General features: G+C 39.5%; 3 protein-coding genes across 3 annotated transcripts in view; 2 read left to right on the top strand and 1 right to left on the bottom strand.

Moving 5' to 3' along the window:
* Positions 1–1,613: 1,613 nt before the first annotated feature.
* Positions 1,614–4,137, bottom strand: LOC119741482. The gene is made up of 2 exons (XM_038217243.1): positions 3,319–4,137; positions 1,614–2,882 (listed from the first exon to the last, which is right to left on the bottom strand). Exons 1-2 carry the CDS (start codon positions 3,604–3,606, stop codon positions 2,685–2,687), a joined length of 486 nt encoding a protein of 161 aa, XP_038073171.1. The 5' UTR covers positions 3,607–4,137; the 3' UTR covers positions 1,614–2,684.
* A 354-nt stretch (positions 4,138–4,491) lies between these two features.
* LOC119741483 lies at positions 4,492–10,257 on the top strand. Its single transcript, XM_038217244.1, has 8 exons — positions 4,492–4,803; positions 5,284–5,445; positions 5,916–5,984; positions 6,259–6,291; positions 6,448–6,560; positions 7,361–7,395; positions 7,850–8,823; positions 9,005–10,257. The coding sequence occupies exons 1-8, from the start codon at positions 4,679–4,681 to the stop codon at positions 9,108–9,110; spliced, it is 1,617 nt and encodes a 538-aa protein (XP_038073172.1). The 5' UTR covers positions 4,492–4,678; the 3' UTR covers positions 9,111–10,257.
* Positions 10,258–10,584: 327 nt separating this feature from the next.
* Positions 10,585–24,745, top strand: part of LOC119741819 (protein shank-like) — a 61,965-nt gene continuing 47,804 nt past the window's right edge. Inside the window, exons 1-2 of the mRNA XM_038217724.1 lie at positions 10,585–10,766; positions 22,855–22,934. The gene's annotated coding sequence lies outside the window, so the exon portion shown is untranslated. The remainder of the gene's footprint in view (positions 10,767–22,854; positions 22,935–24,745) is intronic.

Raw genomic sequence — 24,745 nt, 5'->3', positions numbered from 1 at the left:
TTGCATTTATCCAAAAGTAACCCTAACGAATTATTATCCAAAAAAGAACTTAATTGGATTAAAGATCGTATCGTTGCTACTTAAACAGCCCTTGAAATCGTTCCGTCTGGCTTGTTGTCATTGAAGACACCAAGAAACGGTGATTTCCAGCGATCAGTCGGTTGACTGATTTTTTGGAATAATCTATTGACGAAATAGCGTTTCGTGACTACCAAGGGTGTGCATGGTATTACACCATTTGGGAAAAACTCGGCGCAAATTAGGCTCACTCTTTCTAAATATAACGTTATGCGCACTTCGATAAATTATTTGGGATGGGTAGTTGATGACATCAATCAGACAAATTTGCTTTTGGCTGTTAAAAAGAAAACCAAGTTTGACTTTGTATGCAGCGCTGACCATAAAAGTGCAAGGCTGAAAAGGGGGGGGGGGTGGCTGTTCAGGTAGATGCCTATAACTGCAAATGAATATACTTGAAATTCAACAACCAACACGCGACTTGCTGTTTATTGAGGGTCCGGGTGTGGACACCGCCAAAATGGGGGCGCTGTAATGCAACAAGGGCACTTGCAAACAATGAGGGCGTGATCTTGTTTCCGTGTATTGTCAACGATACTACAGCCATAGAGCAAGGACCTCGTCTTGTTTGGACAGCCTCCCACACGCAATGTATTATTCACAACCGAATAGAATAATGAAATCGTATAGTTTTGTTGACAAACGAAGACAAACGAACTCGTACTCCTTTTCCTTTATCACTGAGCTGAGCTCTGCAATTCAAACACGTTCTTGCAGTCAACTCTTACAGGGCTAAAAATAAACACCGTCTATTTGTTCAGGAAAGCTGTCTTGCCTTGTGAAAACTATCCATTAAATTAAAGAGCAACTTCTATCAATCGATCGTCTGCGCAAGGAGACAACAAATCTTAAGTTACATTTGCACCTTGCGTTTGACTCGAGCAAACCTTTGTTGACCAATTCGGGACGACAGTTTGTTGAGTCCAACTTGCTCTTTCGATTTATTGCAGTCTGTTTAATAATGTAATGTAAACAATGGTAAAAGACCCAAGGCTGTAAACCAACTTACCAACCGTATTTGATACCACCATGGGTTTACAACTCACTATTGGGAATGGAGGCAAGAAACAATGAACCAGTAAACTTTTTGAGGATGAATAAATGTCGTGACTGGAAAGTCTGGCCGGGGTTTTCCCAAGGACACGCGAATCGTGATGTCCTCTTTAAATACTGCAAGCAAATAAAAAAAAATCCCTGAAACACGACAATAATAGATCTCCGTGTATGGATTAATGAACTTGTAAAATTAGCGGTGGATAACGAAAGAAATTCCGCGACTCGTGAACAATAAATGTATACGGAGAGCAAAGAGAGGTTAATTACAGGCGGCATCATTTCAAGTGAACCACTAAAATATTTAAAATGTATAACTTTGTTTTTAATTAAAGACGTTTGACGTTACCGCAGCCACGCTGCACTCACGACGAGCGTCTACTATACAAAGTATTCAGCTATATATCATTATGTAATTACAAGTTTCGTGTCGGAAATTTTGGAAATTTCATGTACAATAAAGACAATCATGAAGCAGAGGATTATCATCGGAATTACATTTATTTACAAGTTGGAAAACCAGAAAATAACAGTAAAGATGTCTAATGAATGTGACGGTACGTTCAAATAATATTGAACATGATGAACAATTAAAAAAAGAAATCACGTTCGTTTGTTCGTATGGCTGAATTCGGACTACTGGAAAGTCTACTAATGATCTGTTGTGCTTCAGTAAAAGGGTTTATCAGGCAGCAAACTGCAGGTCTGGTTTCAAAAGAACAAAAACACCGTCATAGGCTACATAAACATTAACTTGATATCAAAGTTCAACTGAAACACAGATTGTCCAAATGTTTAGATAATTAATCAATATCGGGTCTTCATTTTCTTTGGAAGATATCGTGATAAAGTCACAGTGGGGGATATTCCATCCGTCAGAAAATTGGGAGACTTTGCTCAGAGTAAGATATTTCTTCCAGAATTATTAATTTGAAGGTGAAACTTACAGTTGGTTCTTAAATAAATATAGCACAACAGAGTTTGTTATGGTATAACTTTGATAATAATTCTGTGTCGTTACTTCACGTGTGTGTGTCCATCTAAATGGTCACATTATGAATTGTATATTGTACGAAATCAAAGCAGTATCTCCGTATTGATTGTCAAATATAGAGTGTAACAAAAAACTGAAAACGCAAAATGCTGCAGTCTACTTTGTGAGTATTTACAAATTATATATGTTGAAGGTGAAATTAACCTAAACAAAATGTCCGTTCTTTCTTTAGTGTATATCTGTTGAAAAGAGTGTACTAAAAATTTGTAAAAGCAAAATTAATGCTGTAGTTTACTTGGCAGTAATTGCAAAATATACCAATAGGGTTTTAACAATGAAAATTAGCCAAACAACACAAACAAAATGATTTTATGCGTGCAAGGTTTGTTGTTCGCTGTTTACTTGATATCTCCACGTGACCAAATTTGTAAGTAAAAAGTGCTGTAGTTTATATTTTGTGAATATTTACATATAATATGAGTGTTTTAACAGTGAAAATAAACCAAATTAAACCCCAAAAATGTGATTTTTTAATGCAATGTTATTTGGTGTTCTCCGTTTACTTGACGTAGTATCTCCACTTGACCAGGTCTGCTGACGGAATGCCGTGCCGTCGTTTCTTGTGGTCCGTACCCCGAGAGAAGAACCAGCCACAGGTGGGCTTGGCCAGGGTGGCGAACGGGGCCACCGAATTGGACTTGATCCCCCCTTGAACGAAGAGGCAGTTGGACCGTGCGATGGGGGCTTCATATGGAACCTGGTATGGAAGTATAGAATTTGAAACAAATGGAGGATGAAAACCCTGTAACTGTCCAGAAAATTTGGTGTGTTTTTTCAAACAGGACTTGTGATGACTATTGGTTATCTGACGCGGACGTCAAGGCAAGCCTTGGAAAGGTGGTCTTACTATAATGCACACAATAATTCTATTTGATTGAATCAGAATGGCTCTTCAATGAAAATGTTTCCGTGCACCTGGTCTAAACAATGGGCCGGATTTAGGTCAATCATTGGCGTGACGTGGTACCCCTATACGATAGCACTCCCGGCTCACAAATGACAGTCGGTGAGTGAGTCAGTTAGGAAGTCAGTCAATCAGTCAGGTATACATAAGACTGACTATAATTATATAGGCTGGCACTCTGGTACCAGCAAAAACACTAACTCGAATGCTTAATCCAGTAAAAATGTACCTCTGAACTCAGCGACCCCTTCATGCTGGAGTGAAGTTCGCCACCAACTGGCGACGCCGGAAGCCCAACCCCCGACAGCGGGTCACTCAAGTTGAGGTGACGGGAGTACTTGTTGCGTGAACCGCCACCGTGACGCGCAGATGGCCCGCTGCCCCCGATGTACGCGTGCCAGAAAGCCGGGCACGGCAAGTTGGTCTGCCCGTACTTCTCCCCCGGAGGGAAGACGTCCGCCTTGTTCTCGCCGTAGAAGTGCTGGTTGATGAGGCCCTGGTAGCCGGAGTTAGGCATGGTTGATGGTCGGTTTGTTGTTTTTGCTGAATGCAAAAGATGCCTCAAAGCGATGTACGGTACGGTACGGCACGGCTGTAGGTTTTTCCACCTCACTGCACACGCACGCAGGTCTGCACACACATACAGCCTTACCAAATCTGGCAATGAAGTCAACCAGGGTGGATTGAGTCTGAAAAGTCAACTTTTTCAGGAACTTGGTTGAAGTCTTGTGTGCTAGTCCCGTCCTGCCCTCATTTCCGGTGGAAGATGTCAGATTTGACCGGCAAAAACCGTCCAGTGCGGCAGCGAAGGTGGTGTAACTTCGCTCTCCACACGTAGTCCTCTACCGTTTCGTTGACAGTAAGGGGGGTCTAGTTGCTAGCCGTGATGTAATGACAAGACAACTTATTGTACAAATATTGATCCCCAATAAAAACTCGCGGGAGGCCGACCTTGTACAGTGTACATCAAGTTGTTTTGTGAAGAACCAACAAGCGAAACGCATTGAATAAACCAACGCTGGCCGATTGTTGTCCGGTCTCTGCGCGTCCTCATTACGCATGCAAGCGTGGTAACCGCTGGCAACGTTTCAGAAAGTTCAGAAGTTTCTAGTGTGCAGTGTGCTGCGCTCGTTCAAACATACTGAGGTTGGATATCTCAATTTTATTTCACGCCTAAACGATCGAGACAATAAAATTAAGGGCTGTTAATTGGATTAGCTTTATCATACAATTGTTTTCTTATTATTAATTTAAACAATACTAGAATAAAATTTTGTTTACGTCACTAATATTTTTTTTATAAGTCGTTCACATTAATTGTTACGCACGTAATGCGTAAAACAATAGAATGCAAATGAAATGTGACGTCATAATCATTCCAGAGAACACACGCACGCAGAAATTCTCGAGACAACAGAAACGGTTTTGACCATGAACGCAGTGCACGTGTATGCAGTGTGCGCTGGATTCTTGAGGCGTGCGCACGTGAATTCTTGAAGCTTTTCAGTGTAGCTTCCTTGTACGAAAGAATTGGAATTTTTGAATTGCAAAATCGGAACCTTTGGGGTTCTGATGGGGGGTTGGGCAAGATGGGCCCAGTCAGCGAGGATAACATTCCATCCTCAACCCAGACTATAAATGTCTCACGAACCGTGCAGTCAACCGATCTGTTCACTCCATACAGAGAGCCAAGAGTTACATTGCCAACTATTGGGTTTGTACAAGAACACATACGCCACTCTCCCCCACAAATAGATAAGATAAATATTCGAAATTTTTAATACTTGTTGTTTGCTAACGTAACTGACGCCATATTAAAAATGTTGTTGTATTTTTTAGCAAGCTCAAGTTTATTGTAGACTACATCAAATGAACGGCCTTCATGTTGTGCAAGTTTAATTAGGCGTGAATTGTTAAGTCTGAGAATTCGTTTTACATGCACCCGCTATTGAAACTTTTGGGAAAGGAAATTTGAATTTGTATTCTATAAATTACTGTCAGTTTAAATTCTCATTGTAAGGACAAAATATAGGTCTCATTGGTCTGAAGACGTAGACCAAGGCTATACCATGGAGCCATAGTGGCAACTTTTGAGATTTAGGATTTCAGTAACTTTCTCATAAACGTCTTCGGTTCAGTTATACCTCTCGATCATGGTTCGCTCTGTGAATTATCGCCCCTTGCCTGTATTCAGGACATTCCAGCAAGACGCGCTACCGTTTGGCGGGAAGTACTGGGGCGGACCCTTGACGGAGTATGGCGGGATCGGAGACTTGGCTTTCATTGGTCGGCAGCGAGTGAGAGATTTGGAAGTTACCAGAAGTCATAGACATTACCGGAGTGGATTCAGCAAATAGTACGTGAGAACGTTTGTTTAATTTATGAAAATCTTATAAAAAATATATTTTTATCATTTTGATTCTTGTGCCGATTGTGCATTATGGACATTGTTTGCTAAACTTTAGGTAATTGCTTTTAATTATGAAGTTAATATAGACATTTGAAATTAGAGTCAAAATGAAGCTCTCAGATAGAGGCCATAATACGAGGGCTTTATTTTTTTCACTCCTCGTCACAAGAGGGAGAACTAAGGACCTCTGTGTCGATGTTAATTTGAAATAGTCTGTTGGGGGTTCCGGTTACGGTTTAAATCTTCCCCTTACCTCCCCCTCCCTACCCTCGGTCTGCCTGAGATATTCAGTGTTCCGTAGCCGAAATTTGTTTCTCCGGAGCAGTTTATCGTCAGTTTTGTTTCGAGAAAAAAAGTTTGATTAAATTAAAACCAATTTCACTGTCCGATCCATAATTTTATACTTTTCTCTTCAGTTTGGCCGAAATTCAACCGTATCGACTGACACAACTTCACCTCAGCGAGTGCCGAATCAATGATCAGATGTAAGCATATGCGGAGAAAATACGAAGTTTTCGTTAGCACATTTTATAAACATTGTGCATGTATCACCAACCAATTCTAAGAAATTTCGATTTGTACTTATTTTGCTAGACTGCCTTTAACATTCTTTTAGGCCGGTCCATCCCAACCAAATTCAACGCCCTTGCAATTGTGAATAAGTCTATCAGTTGCTGCAACAGATAATGTGTGAAACATGAAAGTCGTCAGTCTAACATTTCTTTCAGTTCGTTTTTTTTCTGTTCTTTTTATCCATAGACTTCCACCTCCACTTCAAACAGACATCAGCGGGTAAGTACTTACGCCATCATTGAAAACATCTTGAAGTGAACAATTTGTCTCATGAACCTTTATTATATCAAGTGTATTGAACATAAAATTGGTTAAACATTCTTAATTTACCCAGGACTTTTTGGTTGTAAATGTTGGGTTGTTGTTTCCTCCAAGGCTTAATTGGCAGCGAGAGGACCCCTGGCCCAACAGCCAAGCTTACGGGACTCACCGCTCAATATTCGAGGTCTTCCCTTCTATCAAACCAGAACCATCGCAGCAAGACCGAGGTACATTCTTATATACCCCTTTAATTAACCAAGGTCCTGCAATTTATTTTTTTTCTTTTAATTTCACCACTATACCAATCCAGCCAAGTTGGCTGACTTACGAATTAGTTGGCTTTGCACTGTGGTACTTTGCTCGCCTTCCTTGCACCTCCTCAATACAGATTGAATCTCTCTCAGGCCGACAAAGTTTTCAGTCCTTGTGAGATTTCGTAAACTTTATTAAACTTTATATATCCTATATACCGACCTTTAAAACTGAACACGTTCTTCATCATCGTCCGTCTATGGGCTTCTTAAGCCTTCTGAGCTGGAGTCCCTTTGTATTTCACGAGGAACCCTTGGTGACGATACAAGAATGATTTAAAAGAATTTAAATACACAAAAGAAATTGAACCAGCGAAAAAAAATGTCCAAACCCGCTACCATCCTCTTTATATCTTTCCACTTACTTTACTAGCCCTTCGTAACCGAAAGCCGAAGTCGTACGGGGCATTGAGAGGAGACTTCACAGTGCATTGCTGATGACGAAAATAATCATGAAGCCTTTTGAAATTGGATTTCACTGGGTCGTTGTTCAATTGTCATAAAGAGTAATGTCTTATACGCGGAAATCAAAACGTGGCGCCTGGCCAACTGGATTTTTATGAGTCGAATCCCATCATGCTCTTTGTATGGAAAATTTAAGCATACTTATTTCAGCTGCATGCTTTAATATCAGAGGCGGCTAGGACACTGTTTCTTTACTCTTTATGAAGACTAGGCTACTATATTTTGTATAATTCATCCTTCTTTTTTTGCAGAGTCAGCGTGTAATTTCAGGAGCTTCAAAGCACAGGTGAGCGTGTTGTACATAACTTCTCAAAACTTTATAAAAGAAAGTTGGCTGACGTCCATTGCAGCCGGACGTTCCTGTGTTGTGCCGAACGAAAAGTACCGGGCGACTCGGATCTTTTGGGGTTCAGACATGTGAACTATTATTAACTATACGCTAGAACCTTTCGGAACAACTCTAGTAACAGTCGGTCTTTTGACGACTTGCGCGGCTAAAGCCGCTCCATTTTTTTCGGTTTATAAGTTGAACTTAATTCAAATCTTGGGAATTATTTGTCATATTGGCTCGGCCCGAGAACGCCAGTCTGAAACGGGTGTTAGCAGCAAAAAAAAAATTCGCAAGGAAATACGTGTATGACATCGTTCTTCAACCATCACAGTATTTCAATATTATTAATAGATACAAATGAGGTGTTTCATGTTCTATCTTGGATTTCTCTTCCTATTCATTTATAAAGCCGCTTGGAAAGGCGACCCAGAAGGCACTTCTTGATCTCAACAAGAAACTCTATCAGACGACACGTTACGTGGATTCATACCGCAACTACTGTTCCTGCCAAAAACTCGACCAGCCGATGCCAGACGTGCCTGATTCAGAAGACGGCACTGATGCAGGACAGACAAATGACGCAGATGATGAAGACGATACTGAGGACAGTGAAGATGAGGAGAAAGAAAACGAAGAAGTATCAGATGAAGAAACAAGGGATGGTGTCAAAGATGCTCCTGACAAGTCAGAATCTAATTCGAGTCTCCTCAAGAAAACTTCCACCAAGAGCGTTACCTTCAATGACGCCCCACAGATCATGGACGAAACTTTTCATCAAATGAAGGTCATACCGAATAAACCAATGGCAGGCGTCGGTCCACGCTGGCCTCCTGGTGACAGTTACGTCATCGATAGCATCAATGGTTGTCAGTTGGTCGAACGAGCCGATATTACCCAATCACAGCCTGCGTACTATGGCGTTACGGGACCAACCGCAGAAACGAAACCACCGCGACTTCTGTCTGCCAGAGCTAGACTTGCCAAACAATTCAAGGGCAACCTTGCTCATGGTCAGGGCAGAGGGCGCGCTCCTACCTTAGTTGCCTCCCTGAAATCACAAGATGCGTTTTTGAAAGAGAGAATGCCAAAGTTACATCATGCAGACGGGCAGCATTATTCAACCAATCAGAGACAAGATGGCACTGCGTCGGCCAATGGGATTGCATCTTGTTGCCGAGCAACTGACGTAGTGAAGAATTCAGGCATCAAACTTCCCGTGGTTCGGACCAATCAGACCATTGACCAACCCTTTCTTATACCACCGAGCTTCCGTAAACCATCGCTGGTACTGCCACCAGCTCCATTGGCTGATTGCCTACCAACCACTGGTTCCCGTACTCCACATAAACTTGGCCTCCGATACAAGTCAGAAGCACACAAACGGTATTTCTTCTTTCTTTTTTTTTTTTTTTAACTGAAGTAAACTTTAAAGGAAAATCTTCATCTAAAATTTAAAAAAAAAGTGTAATGTTTTTGTTTTCAATTAATTTTTGGATAAGTTAAATTTCTCCAAGATGTCCTCCGACACAACACTGATTTCTAAACTTTTTCATTTCTCTTGCAGGTACCATTTAATGTATCCCGACAACATACCTGACCTCAGAACCAACCGAAAAGAAGGGAAGAAGTATTTTTTCTGTAACTTTCACTCCTCAGTTTTTAGAGGATAATTTTCATCAATGCGCGCTCTGGAACATAAAAAACAGTTATGAGTCCTTAATACAAACAGTTAATTTTGGTAAGAATCTATAATTATTATTGATAAATCAAAACCAAGAGCGCTGGGCGTTATTCAAAGCATCCCCATCCTTTTAAAACGGCATCGGATAGAGGGCGCCATACTGAACAACCACAACATTTAAGAAGACTTATCAAACAACAGAGGGCGCAATTCCTAATGCAAAAAATCGCTCTCTGCAAGAGTAGAGGGCGCCATACTGAACGACCACAAATTTTAAGAAGAATTATCAATCAACAGAGGGCGCCATTAATATTGTAAAAATAATACGCTCTGGCTCTGCTATACAAGTCTAATTAAACTAGTTTAAAAATATATATAATAAATTGCAGTTTCAAAGAGCCCTGTGATATTGTTCATAATTGAGTACTTTTTACTTTTTGCGGTTTTTGTAATCTTGGTATGGTGTATATTGAGAGAACATTTAAATTTGATACAGTATAAAATATACCAGCTTCATCCCAAAACTTATCACGCACTTTGGGCAATTTTATTTATTTATTTTGAACAATATTATGTCCCTAAGTACATTCTGCTTCTTTTAGGACCAGACCTTTGAAACACAATTACCGTCATCATTTGAAAAACAGCATCTTCAAAATTTAGGATTAAATCAAGATGAATTATTTTTTAAAGTTTTAATCAATTTATATAGTCTTTTTATGTGTACAGATACTTATTGTTCGATCTACTTGTCAATTGTCTTATCTGTTGCCATGAATGTAGGCATTGTAAATTTGATATTCCAGTCATGCATTGCCTTGGTCTTAATAATGGGGGTGGTTTGTTTGGTTTTCTAAGAGCAATATTTTTTTCGATGGGATTGGGTATTTTCTTTATGAACATGCATATGTTTCTGTTTTCTTTGTACTTGATTGCATTTTAGGGAGAGCCCCCAGAAAGTGATTAAGTTCGCTTTTGGCAATCCTTCAGGGATGTTATCAATATTTTTATTAATTTTTTTTTGTTCTTTGTATTTTTGTTACACTGGCTTGTTACCTTAAATGTTTGTATTGTATTCTGTGTTTACGTGTGTGTTCTTACCTGAGAAATAATAAATGAAATGAATGAAAATCTCACGGGGCCAAAAATACGGGTAGATGTAACAACGGTACAGAGGGGCAATAAAACTTTTAGTTTTGGAAGGGATCCGGATCCTCTAAATTGTTTTCATGCAAGTTAATATTTTCCGTCCCATCAGGCCATCACGAGTACCGTACCTATATGCATATCAAGACCAGCAGCTGAGCGCTGATCCCTAAATTTCCTGACCACCTGTAGATCGATAATGTTGGTTGCCCCACTGGCAAAGTAACAGCCATCTAAATCCAAAATGTACACAATCGTTTACGTTACCCATGCACGTAGTGCAGTGCCTTAGGCCTGCGTGCAAGGCCTTTTTTCATATTGAGCGATTTAACGTCAACGCAATGATGCGTGACGAGCTTTGTTGCACGCTTTGTGCGGTTTGACCCTTTTCAAAAACATGTCACATTTTTCGTCGGCCTGTACGGTAAATTCGTCGGTCAGAACTCTCTTCTGAGGTGGTTTAAACTTGAGGAAATTAGCGAATTCTACAAAATCAAAGGTAAGTCAGTGTTTAATCGGTGTAATCGAAATGTGAACTGTGTAGTGACTGTGTACGTGAACGCGGCATCCATGGTGTGTGGTGGTTGAAGAATTTTTTGGCAAGGAGTAGGCCTATATTGTACAAAACTTAGTGCAATTTTACAAGTTGAAAAGAAACAAACGTAAGGTTTTAATGCCAGCTCTAGGTTGGTTCATATAATACGAATGATAATTTATTTACATGTAGGCCCTACTGTATGTAATTTATCATCATACATTGTTGTATTACATGTATTACTTGGTACGTAGCCTACTACAGAGACGAAGAAAAATTACCATGATTACAGTAGAACCTTATAGTTTAATACTATTACTAGTTATAAAAATCTGGACAAATTAGTTTGAGTATACTATAAACTCCAGCTGTCAATGTGACATGCTCGTCAGAAATTCACATGTAACTTCCTGATGAGCATTGGAGCTGGAGTTAAAGCTACGGACAGATCACCTTTGTATTGTAAACATTTGATCCTGAGGTCTACAATAGAAAGGCTATTGTGCAGTGTAGGGCCCCTGTTTTGTTACGATCAAATTAGAATCAAGATTTTTTTATTAGGTAGTGGATATTTTGCCGGAGGTAATGACGGCAAACTAACGATTACAAAAGGTTTGCCGGCGGTAATCCATATCAACAGAGGGCGCTGTACTCTTTAAAATAGGGCTGAATTATAATATGTATTAAATTCCCACCAAAAGTGTGTAGCACGTATGGTGTAGTGGTTAAGCAAAGGCTCTAGTAAACGGAATGACTCGCGTTCGATTCCGACCGCACCACATTTTTAAGTTTCTTTTTTCTCATCCCCAAATAAATAAGAATATTCTTCTTTTATTATTTTAACATGTCTCAAACATTTTTGCAGAGTATTACATTTTCTTTTTCAAATTTGTGGCTCTGGAGGATTTTTTTTAAAAGGGAAATAAAGTCCGAAATTATAAAATGGTCTGAATCCCATCTTGTGAATACGAGGTAACAACGATAATTTTGGCATGGAGCCAGACTAAAACTTGTCACCGGAAAATGTTGTAAGTACAAAAAAACAGTAACTGCGCATGTTCAGTGCACATCCGGCAAACTAACGTTTACTAAAGGTTTGCCGTCTCCGGCAAAATATACACTGCCTTTTTATTACTAAAAAAATTACATTGCCAACCTAAAGCAGACTTCTCTCAATGTAATGACACCTTTTTGGTAATTTTTGAACAGTTTCTTGGGGTAGAAATCACGATTTTCCTATACGGTTTTCGGGTCGGTTGGCATGGTTGGTGCCCTGCAGCACGACTTGCGCGTTTAGGGTACATCGCGCGGTGTCATCGCAACCTTTTATATTTTCGTGAATTGCGTTTTGTTGTCATCGTCATTTTACTCCCAAATTTCCCTAAAAAAATCAAAACCCTGCCCTTAAATTCATGGTTCCTCTCCTTCCCAATTTATTAAAAAAGATGCCATGTCATTGTCAGTGTTGGAGGCATTTGCTTGAAATCTTAATTCTGATTGGCCAATATTTATAGAATACATTCATATTTAAATGAAGAAGAGATTCACCAAATCGTTCTTCATTCCGATAAGCTTTATCCGGTAAGAGTCACATTTCTGATGTAAAATAGAAATTGAAATAGTTTGACACACACAAAGCGGCCTTGAATGACCTCCACAGTTCTTTCACACACACAAAAATGTTTTTGTGTGAGGAGAACGTGGGAAAAAAGCATTCCTCGCTGATTTCCTTAGAAAAATTCAGTGGTCTGTGACGAGTATGCGTAGGCATTGTCCGATGCGTTGGCACTGTAGGCCTACGTCAGACTGTCGAAACCCTTGAATAATGGCCTGTTTTGTACTGGAGAGTGTGGGCAAGCAAATGAAATTTTTACCCTTCAAGGAATATTACTGAATATCTAGTTAATTCTCTCCATGAGGTTAGCTTGTCATTCATTTGTGAACTCAAAGCAAAAATACTGGAAAATGTATGAAAGAAAAGACATGTATGTATTTAGCCATACACTACATGTGAACACATTAATTAACACACTAAATAAAAAAGGATGATGTTTTGTATATCATGTACATTTTTTAACCCTCCTCCTGTTTTAAAAGTTTCCTTCCATTTCCCCTGATATACTTTTAACAAACCAGTGGGTCAGGTCACTTGGCCAATATTGACGCAAGTACCGGTAACTAGACTAACAGCGTGGCTCAGAATGCAAGTTTCCATAGGAGGGTTTTTCTGTCATGACAGAAATTTTGAAAGTACTTATTAAAATAAATGTGTGTAATTTACGCATACATGCTAACATTTTGAACATTCTTAGTCTGTGTAGAGTGATACGTGTCTAGTTTGTCATTTCAAATCTTGGCATGTGCCGGTACATTGTGTCATTGTGTGTGTGAGTTTAATCATTTTATCATTAAAGTGTACAAAGAGGCCTCTATTCTATGGGACAATTTGTTTTACATGTTTACTTACCACTGTATGGAGGCGTTAACAGTTTGTTTACAGTGAATTTGATTTGAAGACACTTGCATTGTATTCTGCCAATGATGACTCACACTGCAGGTCAATTGTACATTGTACGGTAGTTGTTGAAAACACCCCAATTGTAAATCACACAGCCTGCCCGTTTGAGAAATATCTGGACCTTGGCATGTTTCTTCCAACTTTGATTTGTCATATCTGCCTCAATCAGGTCAGTCGTTTATCGCTGAATTGTTTGAAGTGCAACAATTGTGACTTCAGAAGGAGGTTTATCTTTATTGTAGGTGATTTATGGTTGGATTATGACCCTTATATAGTGCAGTGAAGGTTAAAAAACAATTGTCTAAAAGTACGAAGTTCCAATGTTATCAACCCTAGGCGAGAAATCCCCGAAAATTTTAAGTCTTGGATTGGTTACTTATATCCTATTTCAAAGGTCTGGTTAAAAGAAAACTAACCCACATACCGGTACATGTAATGCATACCATTCCCATGAAAAAAATATAAAACAAAACCTCGTTTTTTTTACATTAGACGCGGCGGACATTTTGTGGTATACACATACCTACAATTGTATTTCCAGCCACCTAAGTGTGTATTTGCCTGCAATCGGGGACCTCCTATTGTCCCTCTTTTGTTTGTACACTAAATTTTTAGGAAGACTTCCCATATGTTTTGTACACGAATCCAAATTGGGGACCTCTCGGGAATTGGGGACTCTGTTAAATGCAGAGACAAACTCATCAATGTATGCTACACATTTTGAGTTTGTCTTACATACGCAGTGTGGACTTCCGAACAAAAGACGTCCACATAATGTAGGTAGCACCGACGTTGTGTGGACTTACCCCACGTCCACACAGTGTTTCCCCATTTCTGGAAAACAGGTTTAGAGGCATTTTTGGGTTAGGTTTATCTGTAGCAGAATGAAGAGAAACACTAAAGGGAATCATAGAAAAAAAATTGGGTTGAAAGAGTTTTCACAGTTTGAGAAAAATGAGTTTTTTCACTGGTTTTTCTTAACTACACGAAAGCAATGGAAAGTCCACACTAGTCATGTGAAACAAGTATGGGTGTGTGTGTGTGTGTGTCACATAATACACACGGGACGTCTTTATAGTCCGAAATCCCATTGGTCCGAAGTCCCATTGGTCCGAAGTCCCTTTCGTCCGACATCCCATTAGTCCGATGTCCCATTGGTCCGAAGGCCCATTGCTCGTTCCATTGGTAGTATTAACGTCCCATTGGTCTGACGTCCCAATGGTCCGAAGTACCATTGAACCGAAGTTCCATTGGTCCAAAGTCCCATTAGTCCAAAGTAATTGGTCCTAAATGGTCCGACGCCCCATAGGATTAGTGTTAGGGTAAGGGTTAGGGTTAGGGTCAGTCAACCTGAACAAGTGGCAATAGTATAATGTTTCGGACCAATGGGACTGCGGACCAATGGGACGTCGGACCATTGGGCCGTCGGACCAATGGGCCGTCGGACCAATGGGACGTCGGAACAATGGGACGTCGGACCAATGGGACGTCGGACCAATGGGACGTCGGACCAATGGGACGTCGGACCAATGGGACGTCGGACCAATGGGACGTCGGACCAATGGGACGTCGGACCAATGGGACGTCGGACCAATGGGACTTCGGACCAATGGGACTTCGGACCAATGGTACTTCGGACTATCGAGACGTAACCAATACACACAGCACTATCACACAAATAATGTTTCTCACACGTCCGCAGAATGCAATGCACTGGTATGTGGCAGAATTTACAACTAGTACTCAACAGCTCAATTTTTTTTTTGACCCCCGAAATTCATTCTCACATGGTTCTCGCAAGAATAACACAAAAACACCCAGATTTTAAAGGATGGCTGTGTGGACGTTTAAATGCTCTTTTTTTTCCCCGAATAATATTGTTTCGTTTAAAACTGTCATATCTGTGCCATGATAAGTTTGTAGCGTGTATGACAGTTTTGTAATGGATTTCTCCCTGTCAAAATTATTGAAGACAACTACATGTATGTTGCATTATATCGGAGCAGGTAGACACACAAAAAATCATGTGCTCTAAGATGTTACAATATGTACATGTATGACTACAATAATGTATGCTCTCATCATAATAGCCCTTTTCAAAGGGTTGAAAACATGCATCGGTTCACACTTGAAGAATTTCAACCCTGCGTCAACCCCAAGATTGATTTCGCCCGGGGTTGAGCTCAACCCTGCTCCAGACCAGGGTTGAGATTTTCAACCCAGGCTGAAAATCTTGCCAGGGTCCAAAACAGTAGTAACTGAGCATGATAAGCTTGATTTGCATGAAACAAGTGTGAAACGATGCAGGGTTGAAAAATAAAAAACTCAACTCGGGCGGCACTGGGTTCACCCAGGGTTGAGTTCAACCCGGGTTGAGAGGCTCTAGTGTGAAAAGGGCTATAGAGCAAGGCTCTATGCTTTCATAATCCCACTATTCCCATTAGCCCTCAAAGTGCCTACAACTATCCTGCCATGTTTTATGGTGGAGTAAATACAATGTAATTTCATACAAGTGCTAAAGGGTAAACCCCATCAGTTCCTTGTATTTAGCACCCAAAACCACCTGGTGCACTCAATGGTTTTATGGTTTCATCTGGAAATAAATACAGTGTACAACACAAAATGTAGTACATGTGTTATTTGGGTACTACATTGTACATGCATACTGGTCAGTACCAGTCACTCTGTGTGGGTTAATTGTGTTTGATGGCTTGTTGGAAAGCAGATAACCTCGGCTCTGCAAGAGCATAATTAGCAATTCACTTTTTTGATTGCCACACCCAAAATATAACCTGGACAGTATAGTATACGGTTGATGTACAGAGACCTATTCATAGCAAACCATTTCCTATTGTGTACCTATACGGGTACATGTGCAGTACGTACAATATATGTTTTCACATTGTACGCCTCCCAATGAATTACATGTACCGTATATTGTTTTAATAAAACCTAGAAGTGTCTTTTTCTTCAAACAAGTTTGTCCTTCAAGCACTTGTCGCTTTTTGTCAATGGTTTCCTAACCATCATGACCGTTTGCATTGGCATCAACACTAAAAATTGATTTTGGGGCTTGCCATTGTCTGACACATGTAGTCTATGGCATAATCCCCTTGCCCAGCAAGGGTCTATGATGTGAGCAGATTCTGCGATTAATTATGCAAAACCTGCGTCTTGACCTTGAGATTCTAACCATTCAGTGGGCGCCTTCTATTGGGCCTTTCATAACCCGTTGTATTTACATGTAAAACATGGCAGCCAAGTTAAAGGGAATATAATTACATCATTTGCTTTTGCTGTAATTTTCAGAAATGGATGGAATTGGGGGGTTGGAAATATATAGCAAATATAGTTACACTGACTTTTTTGAGGTTTTGGTTTCGAAAATGCTATAAAAACCAAGAAAAACAATCAGTTTCCTGTAGTCTGGTTCCCTGACTCAATATAAGAAGAAACAGAGCAGTTTACATACATTGGGGAATTGTAAGGTCAGGGAACCAGTCTAGCTGGCTTGTACCTGTTCATAGGTGTGTAATCGATTGCAAACAAGTGCGATGGTCAATTGGGGCCAGTATTTGAAAAAAAGCCAGTTTTTTCCAATGCTGGTCGGCCGACCAGCGTTGGAAATTGATACAAAAATACCACTTTTCTTGAAAATGACAGTATACCAGGTGCCATGATTTTACAGGATGCTTTACACTGTCATTCACTAACAGTCCAGCAAGGTATTTCAAAATGATTTGGTAGTTTTATTTTTTGATGTTTGCAAATGTTGTATTTTCCCTTTAACCAATCAACAGCTTAGTCCACATTTCTGATCGAAATGATGTCACAAGTTCTAAAGTCGGCTCCGAATGGCTGGTGCGCAGGGTTGCATAAAATTTGCATTGCAGAGGGCTCCGTTGGGTGATCCTCAGACTACCGGTACTGGTATACATGTCTGATAGGTTAACTGTTTGAAACATTATGTATACGGTACGTACACAGTATTGCATGTTGTAAATAAGGAATGTAGTATCAGACATTTCTTTGAGTCTTAACAAAAGATGGTACAAATGTGTTTGTAATGGTAGTCTCTTACTCCCTGTAGTCCATAATGATCAATACACGTTTGATTTTGTGAATGGATTCACTGCATCATTGTCCTTGAGGAAAGAACCATTCCTCAACCATTTGAGAATGCCATAACATTAAGCAACTGACAAAATCGCAAAGACCACAATGCACCTTTTGGAAAGTGTTTTGCAAACAAAAAGTACATTCAGTGTGCGTACATTTACACATTGTCCTGCCAGAAAATTTGTTGGCACCCTTTTTTCGTGAAGAATTTCTAACCCCACCCTCCAAAAAAATCTGGCTACATGAGAACGAGATACATTGTACGTACAGTGTACATTGACATACAAAAATGCACATTCCAGGCATGCATCCAGAAATCATTTGCACGAAGGGGGTTGTACTTCTAAATGAAATGTGCCGGGGGGGGGGGGGGGGGGGTTATGGTACCTTACATCTTGTTCAACAAATACGCTTCCCCCCCCAAAAAAAAAAAAAAAATCAACAACCACCATATAAACCCTGTAGAACCACTATTTAATATAGTGTGAATTTATTACAGATACATGCATAAGAATGTAAATGAATAATTTCAAGGTCTACCGTCTTTAATATCAGGACTCATTCCAAGATCCATGACCGACTTATGCAAGAATTTAACCTGTTGCAATTCCTCTGATGTTGACAGTCCCACATCTCGGTGTTTACTCAGCTTGAAGAGTGATGCATTCTTGCTAGAGTCAAGAGTGTTTACTTGACACATAACTCTATCACCATGATCACTGAAGAGCCTGTCATGCCGTTGGTGTCAGTGCAGACACTGTTTAATCTGCTTTCGATTTGTTTATTTTGTAAATCAAAGGCCAATTTACAATGTTATCAGAATGTATGGCCTGTCATATCACAAGTTCTGTGCAGTTTGTATTGTCCGCAGTGGCACATGTACCCACATTTTGCAAAGTGGTTACTGATCAAGTTCCAAGGTTTGACCGAGTTCTGCTCGAGCTAAAAATATATTTTGGGGAAAATGATAACCGATAAAAGCAAAGTACACGATAATTTTATTGATGGTTTAAAAACCTTTTGGAAAAGTTCTTGATAACTGTTGTGTTTACAAAGTGAAATCTTGATCTCGTAAATAATTATTTTCTCGAGAGTAATGTTTGTTTTATGGTGCACATATTAATGGGGAACACAGGTATTTAGGTCTTTCCACTTCCCATTAATTAAAAGTCTGATCATAGTGTGGTTGGAAATAATTTTTAAAAAAGATTGGGGTTGGGGGTGGATCATTAAAAAAATTATGTACAAATATGTATGTTAGGTATAGTGATGTAGCATTTACATGTACCTGTATGGTAATTTCTAGTGTAAAATGTGTTAAAAAAGCTTGGCTTGGCTGTGTTCTCTGTTGAAGTTATGGTTGAATGGTGAACATCACACTTTTTAATTTTTTTTCACAGGGGATTAACCCTCCTGTGGAAAAATACATTCTATGCCAAGTTGTCCTTTCAGCCAACATTAATCAAGCGACTGTTTTCAACAGTTAAGAGAGCCCCCAGCCTACATACATGTACATAAAGCAGGCTTGACTGGCTGTGACTGTTTATGCTTTGACTGTAGGTGATTGATATACAGTATGTAAGCCAGCTGTGCCTACCACTTGTCTGCTTTTGTCTGTTGACTGAATTTGACTAGTGACAATGCTTGCTTGAAATATGATCTGACTGTTGCTATTAGTTTCTAGCATGTGTAAAAAGCATGTCAGGGCAAGAGGATTGATTTTTTGACTGTCTGTGACTGTTCAGATAGCAGGAGGGTTAATGAAGAAAATCTGACTTCATTACAAAGACACAATACTAAGTTACAATTTACACACAGTATAAAAAAAACTGATGCAGTTGATTGCTTTCTGTAATCAGTTCTCAGCATCAGCTTTCAACTTGGCACTTACGATTATTCAGCGGTTATCAATACTTTATCAGTTTGCCCTCGCGAAGTCGTTGCTAGCATGCGTCCACATGGCAACCACACTTTGGAGAGGGTTCTACAGGAAGCGATATGTGACAGCGTTACCGTAGCAACAGACAGTTCTTCTGTGAGTGGGCGGTTTCAGACGTTGGTTTCTTCTTGATTTGGGAAGGAAAGGTTTTAATAAGGTGATGTTGATGCCCCCATCGACTGGCCTTGTTTCCTGGGAGGAAGGAAGTTAGTAAAAGGCTTTGGTGGGCTGTCTGGAAAGAAAACGTGACAAGTGGAAAATGTGAGCAAGTATTAAGGTGACTGACTGCAGTGGCGCACCCAAGGGGGGCTTGGGGGCTTGAGCCCCCCCCCCCCAAGAGGTTGTCAATTTTTTTTTTTTTTAGTCCCACGATTTGGCCTTGGTGATATGAATGTGGCCTGTTTTCGAGTAGTATAATAGAGGTGTAAGTGGCGCCACCAACGTCAAAATAGGCCGCCCCTCAAAAAAAAAACCATATTTTTTTCTGCGGCCAAAAATTTAGGGCAAAATTTTTTGAACAAAAATCAACTTTTAACAAATTTGTAAAAAAAATGTTTTGAGCCCCCCCCCCCCCCAAAAAAACAAATCCTGGGTGCGCCACTGACTGACTGGGAGTTTGTTGCACTATGGCACAGCTGTGGTAGACTGTGGTTATTCTGTAGTGTGGTTTCAGTTGGACTTGGCGTATGCTATTAACCCTACCCTTCCAAAATCCTCTTTGCAAATTGGAGGCTTTTGCAGGATTGAGGCTACATACATGTATGGCAAGAATGTGTGGCAGATTTTGGAGGATGCACTGTGTCAAGGTCTTTGGCCGGCCCTTGTGTTGTTTATGATCAGCTGGCATAAATTTAGGCATAGATTATGCATGTACTTGAAATCCTCCGCACTAGCTGCTCCAGAACACCACTGGCTGTGCCTACTACGCAACACATTGACGATGACTGCCAGAGAATCTTGAAGGATTGAGGCAGTGGTCACCCCCTCCAAGGACCATGTTAAGAAATAATGGAGGGTATTGCAGAATTGAGGCTGTATGCAATTTTTACATGGAGGCAATTTGAGGATTTTACAGGATTTATCATTGAGGTTTCATCATAGCCAAAATGCCTCTAGGGAGTTAGAGTTAATTTGGAGGGAGTCTTCGGTCAACTCTGTGCTGTTGTTCTATTAAGTCAGGAATGTACCATAGGTTGGATTTTTCTTACAGAAGATCCTTAGAAGCTAAGTAGCCAAACTACGAAAAAGGGGCCAATAAAGTAAACTTCTTTTTTTAATCGCTTTAACATATTAATTTATCAGTAACTCATTGCAATAATAATAACGAGCCGGATGGGAATTGTCCCGTTTTTTTCTCCCAAAAGGGTTTTCACAAGTTTTTCGCCCCTCCCATAATCAGCGAATGTATCGAAATACACTGCATATTTTACTGATGTCTCAAGAATTTCCAAATTCCTCGTGTAAACTTAAATCACCTAATAGCAATGTCGTTTCAAACTGTATTATATTTCTTTGTAATGTTGTATACTATTTATAATAGTTGCTTTACGATCATAATATGAACGTTTCTCTCTGCTTTAAAGCAAAAACTCACAAGAACACTTATATTTTGCATGTAGAAACAAGGTGCCAAAAGGACGACCTCAAATCAATAAGCTTAGCCCAAAAAAACCCCAGTGTCTTGACAACAACTTAGCTCAGTACCCACAAATGTTACATTAATTAATTACAAAGCTCTTGTTCAGCAGATTCCAGAAATAAAAATATCTCAGTTCTTGAAAAGTCTGACTCTATGCTCATTTTGTGGTAAGTAACGGGTCACATACATACATGTACTAAGTGCAAAATAACAAGGCCAAAGGCGTTACCATTATTTTTCCAATTTAAAGCACCGGTTAAGCCTTCTATTTATTCATGCGTGATTGGGCCAAGGCTATCCCGTTGATTGTCATTTAAAATACATGGCCAGTGATGCTTAATTAAGTCCTGTGTAAAGTCCTGTATAAATGAAACCTGTTGCTACATCGTGTTGGTTCTATTCTGATCTCAAGGGCAGTTCATTGTACGTGGACATGTGAACTATAGCGTTAATAGGAACAATGAAAGTTTGAAAAATGAAAAATGAAAGCCACAGTATTGTAATGCAAGTGAAAATGAATGAAATGACCATTGAAATTTTGAACTTGAAGGGATTTGCACTTTGAACTACGGTATTTCCATACACAGTACTTTAAACTTAGCCAAGTTTACATGTATATTCAGGACATATTTGACATAGTTTCTGTTTTGAATAATAATTAATAATAATTTAAAAAATTTGTAATGCGCCTCTAGCATAACTGATCAAAGCTCATTACAGAATCGACATTTAATGTATAAACAAACACAGTATGTAAAGTCATGTCAACGTGCCCAAACCACAGTATGGGAATATGTAAGAGATACGTGACAGAGAAAGAGATATCACAATCTAAATCAAATGAATTGTTCATGTTCTTTGTTTTACATTGACAGCCCCCAGTTTTTATTCTCATTTAAACATACATTGTACATGAAGTAGAAATTCATTCACATGTAAGTTGAAACGTTTCTCTGTACAGGTGTACGAGTACTGTGATCCGCCCACCAAAATTATAAGCCTGCTGTCCATTTGAAGTGCGCCCTCTATTGGGTTCCAAGCCAACTAATACAAAATTGCCATTTAACCCACTGGATTTAGAAGAGCAAATAACTTCATGAAACTTTTTGGTTTGCTGCCAAAATAATTGCACATGTAGTGTACTGACCTTTCATGCAGGAGACTTGCATTGATATTGACTGTTTTCAATGGATGGGATACTGTGCAAGATCGATTTTATAAAAAGGTCAAATATTTACTTCAGAGTCAAAATATTGAAAAAGCAATTTCAAGCTGAAACTTCAACAAGTTACACGTAGGTTTTCAACATTCTTCTTTGGATTTTGAGTGACCGGTGTTATTATTGGAAACAATCGAACGTAATGCATGAAAGGCAAATTGTGCTATTTTTTTGAGCAATTTGGACGGGTTGGGAAAAATAAAGTGGAACATCTGACATGCATGCTGCATCAATACATACATTTGCCAGTTTTTTATTACATGTAAAATGTTCGTATAATTTTCAGCATTTTCCTAGTATTGTTTACATACCGTACATTGTGACATGCATTTTGTTAATCTACATCTATCATACATCCTAGTCACAATGAAAATGAAACTAGTACATTGTACTTACATGTGTACATGTAAGTATACGGAAATATCCGACTTTGTTTATGTTCGGTATTATTTTTATCAGGTATAAAATGTTTTAATGACCCTTTTATCTAAACAAACTGGAATAAGGAAATGAAACCTTAAATTGCAAAGATTGTTTTACATAACTGGTTTATATGGTTCTAAAGCTAGATCTGAAAGGATGACACCTCAATTTTTCTCACGGTATTTTGAATTCCAGAGAGAAGCGCTGAACATGAATTGGGATAGACAGTATTAGACTCTGATAGTCTTGGCAGATTCTACACAAAAGATAAAAAGGTAAGACTTTTAAGCATTTCCTCTGAATATTGTCAAGTAAATATCTGTAGAGTAATTGGAGAATTTTTTTTTCAGGTTCCCAAGTTGGAGCATAATGACATACAGTTTCATTCTTTGCAGGGGTGTGAAATCTCAGCTTTAAAGCTGATTTTAGCTTTTTTTTGTTTTGGATTTCAGCTTTTTTCCCTCGCTTGCTGTGTACAAAAGCATAGGAGATTTCCAAATTTCAGCTTTTTTGCACCTTTTCCAGCTGTTTTCAGCTATTTATATCAGTGGTCACTCACACCCCTGTTCTTTGGGTGAAGTTGTGTTTGGAATATTGCTTGTCCTTTATCCTTTTAAACACAAGACAGGACTTGCCTGCTTGAGATATTAGACGCAAGAGTCTCAGTGACTCAGAGGACAATATGCTGAAAAACCCCCAAACATTCAAGAAACCCAAGTGGTACTGTTTAAGGTAGAGTAGATCATTTGCAGCTACCCAAAAAGTATCTTGACCAAATTATTACTTGGTTTAAGCATGGAGGAATGAAACCCGTCTGGTTTAAAGGTAGTAATGACACTAAACTCCCTGTGAAATTATTCCTTAGCTGGCAAGCTGTAACAGAAGGTCCTTTCCAAAGACGCATCTAGTGACACATTTTTGGAAATTTCCGTTAGTAGTTGGTTTGTAATCCACCTATTGCCATTTGCGAGTTAGCCACGCCCCTTAGACAACCCTCTGGAGTTGTGTACGTTAAGTTTTGTTTGTCTCAGATTCTGCTTGTTTCGCGTCCATTTGTCTATCATGTAATTGGACAATATTTCACAAGCTGCGTTGACGCAATTCTGCCGCGATGGGTTAATTCAGTGAATCCGTAAATGGGTGTGCGCAAGCGTTGACAGGATGCACATGTGCGCACTGTTGCTGTTATTCCTCGGTTCAGTGCGCGACATAGCATAGCTGCAATTGGCTGAATGAGAACGTGTTGAGGAATCTGGATGTTGATTTCGGGCGTAATTCAAAATATGACTCGGCCACGTTTGAATTGAAATCAAAATCCTAGAATATGTTTTCTCGGAATATACAGCAGTCGAGTCACAGAGCTAAAAATTCATCAGGTTAGTTGTTAAGCACCCGTCTTTAGATTTTGAGAACTTTTGTTTCTTCAGATGAAACTACCGTAATGCACAAATGACTAAAGATCTACTCCATCTTTAACTTGTAAATGTCCATGCACTTGTTTTCATATTGACGACACTCTTCCTTCGCCACACGATGAAAAGAGAGTTCATCCCGATCCTAGTTGAGGACAACATGTTTGCAATTTGCATAACTCTCAGACATTCCAGTATGGGTCACCTATTCAGTCAATGAAGAGGAGTCTCCCAGATGTTTTCTCCCAAGTGAGAGGATTAGTAACAATGCAGGAATCCTACTGAATGGACTTTGGTGGGCTTGAAAGTCAACCAACCATAGTCATGAAATCTGGTTAAATGTTCAGCCAGCCATAGATTAGAGATACTGGTAGGCCCCCTTTTGTTGAGTGAATTCATTTGAAAGCAATGTCAGCCATGTGTAGCAGTATGCGGAGCCATATATCCTCCATGATCCACCCTTTATAACAATGGCTGTCCTGTCTGGCCCCACTTCATGGCTATTTTACAGAATTATGCACTTTTGATTGTGATTCTGTGCTTAAAATACAAGTTAGAGCGCTACATGTACACACTGTAGTCATTTGTAGTCGTCATACATGTAACAGGACCTCTGTGTACATGTTTGCGTGCATACATGTACATGTAAGACAAAATTCCTTTCCAACCCATGA

This window comes from Patiria miniata, unplaced genomic scaffold, assembly GCF_015706575.1.
Source record: "Patiria miniata isolate m_02_andy unplaced genomic scaffold, ASM1570657v1 HiC_scaffold_5, whole genome shotgun sequence".
Classification (NCBI taxonomy): domain Eukaryota; kingdom Metazoa; phylum Echinodermata; class Asteroidea; order Valvatida; family Asterinidae; genus Patiria; species Patiria miniata.
The sequence above is the reverse complement of the archived record's forward strand: the minus strand, read 5'-3'. Positions and strand labels throughout refer to the sequence as shown.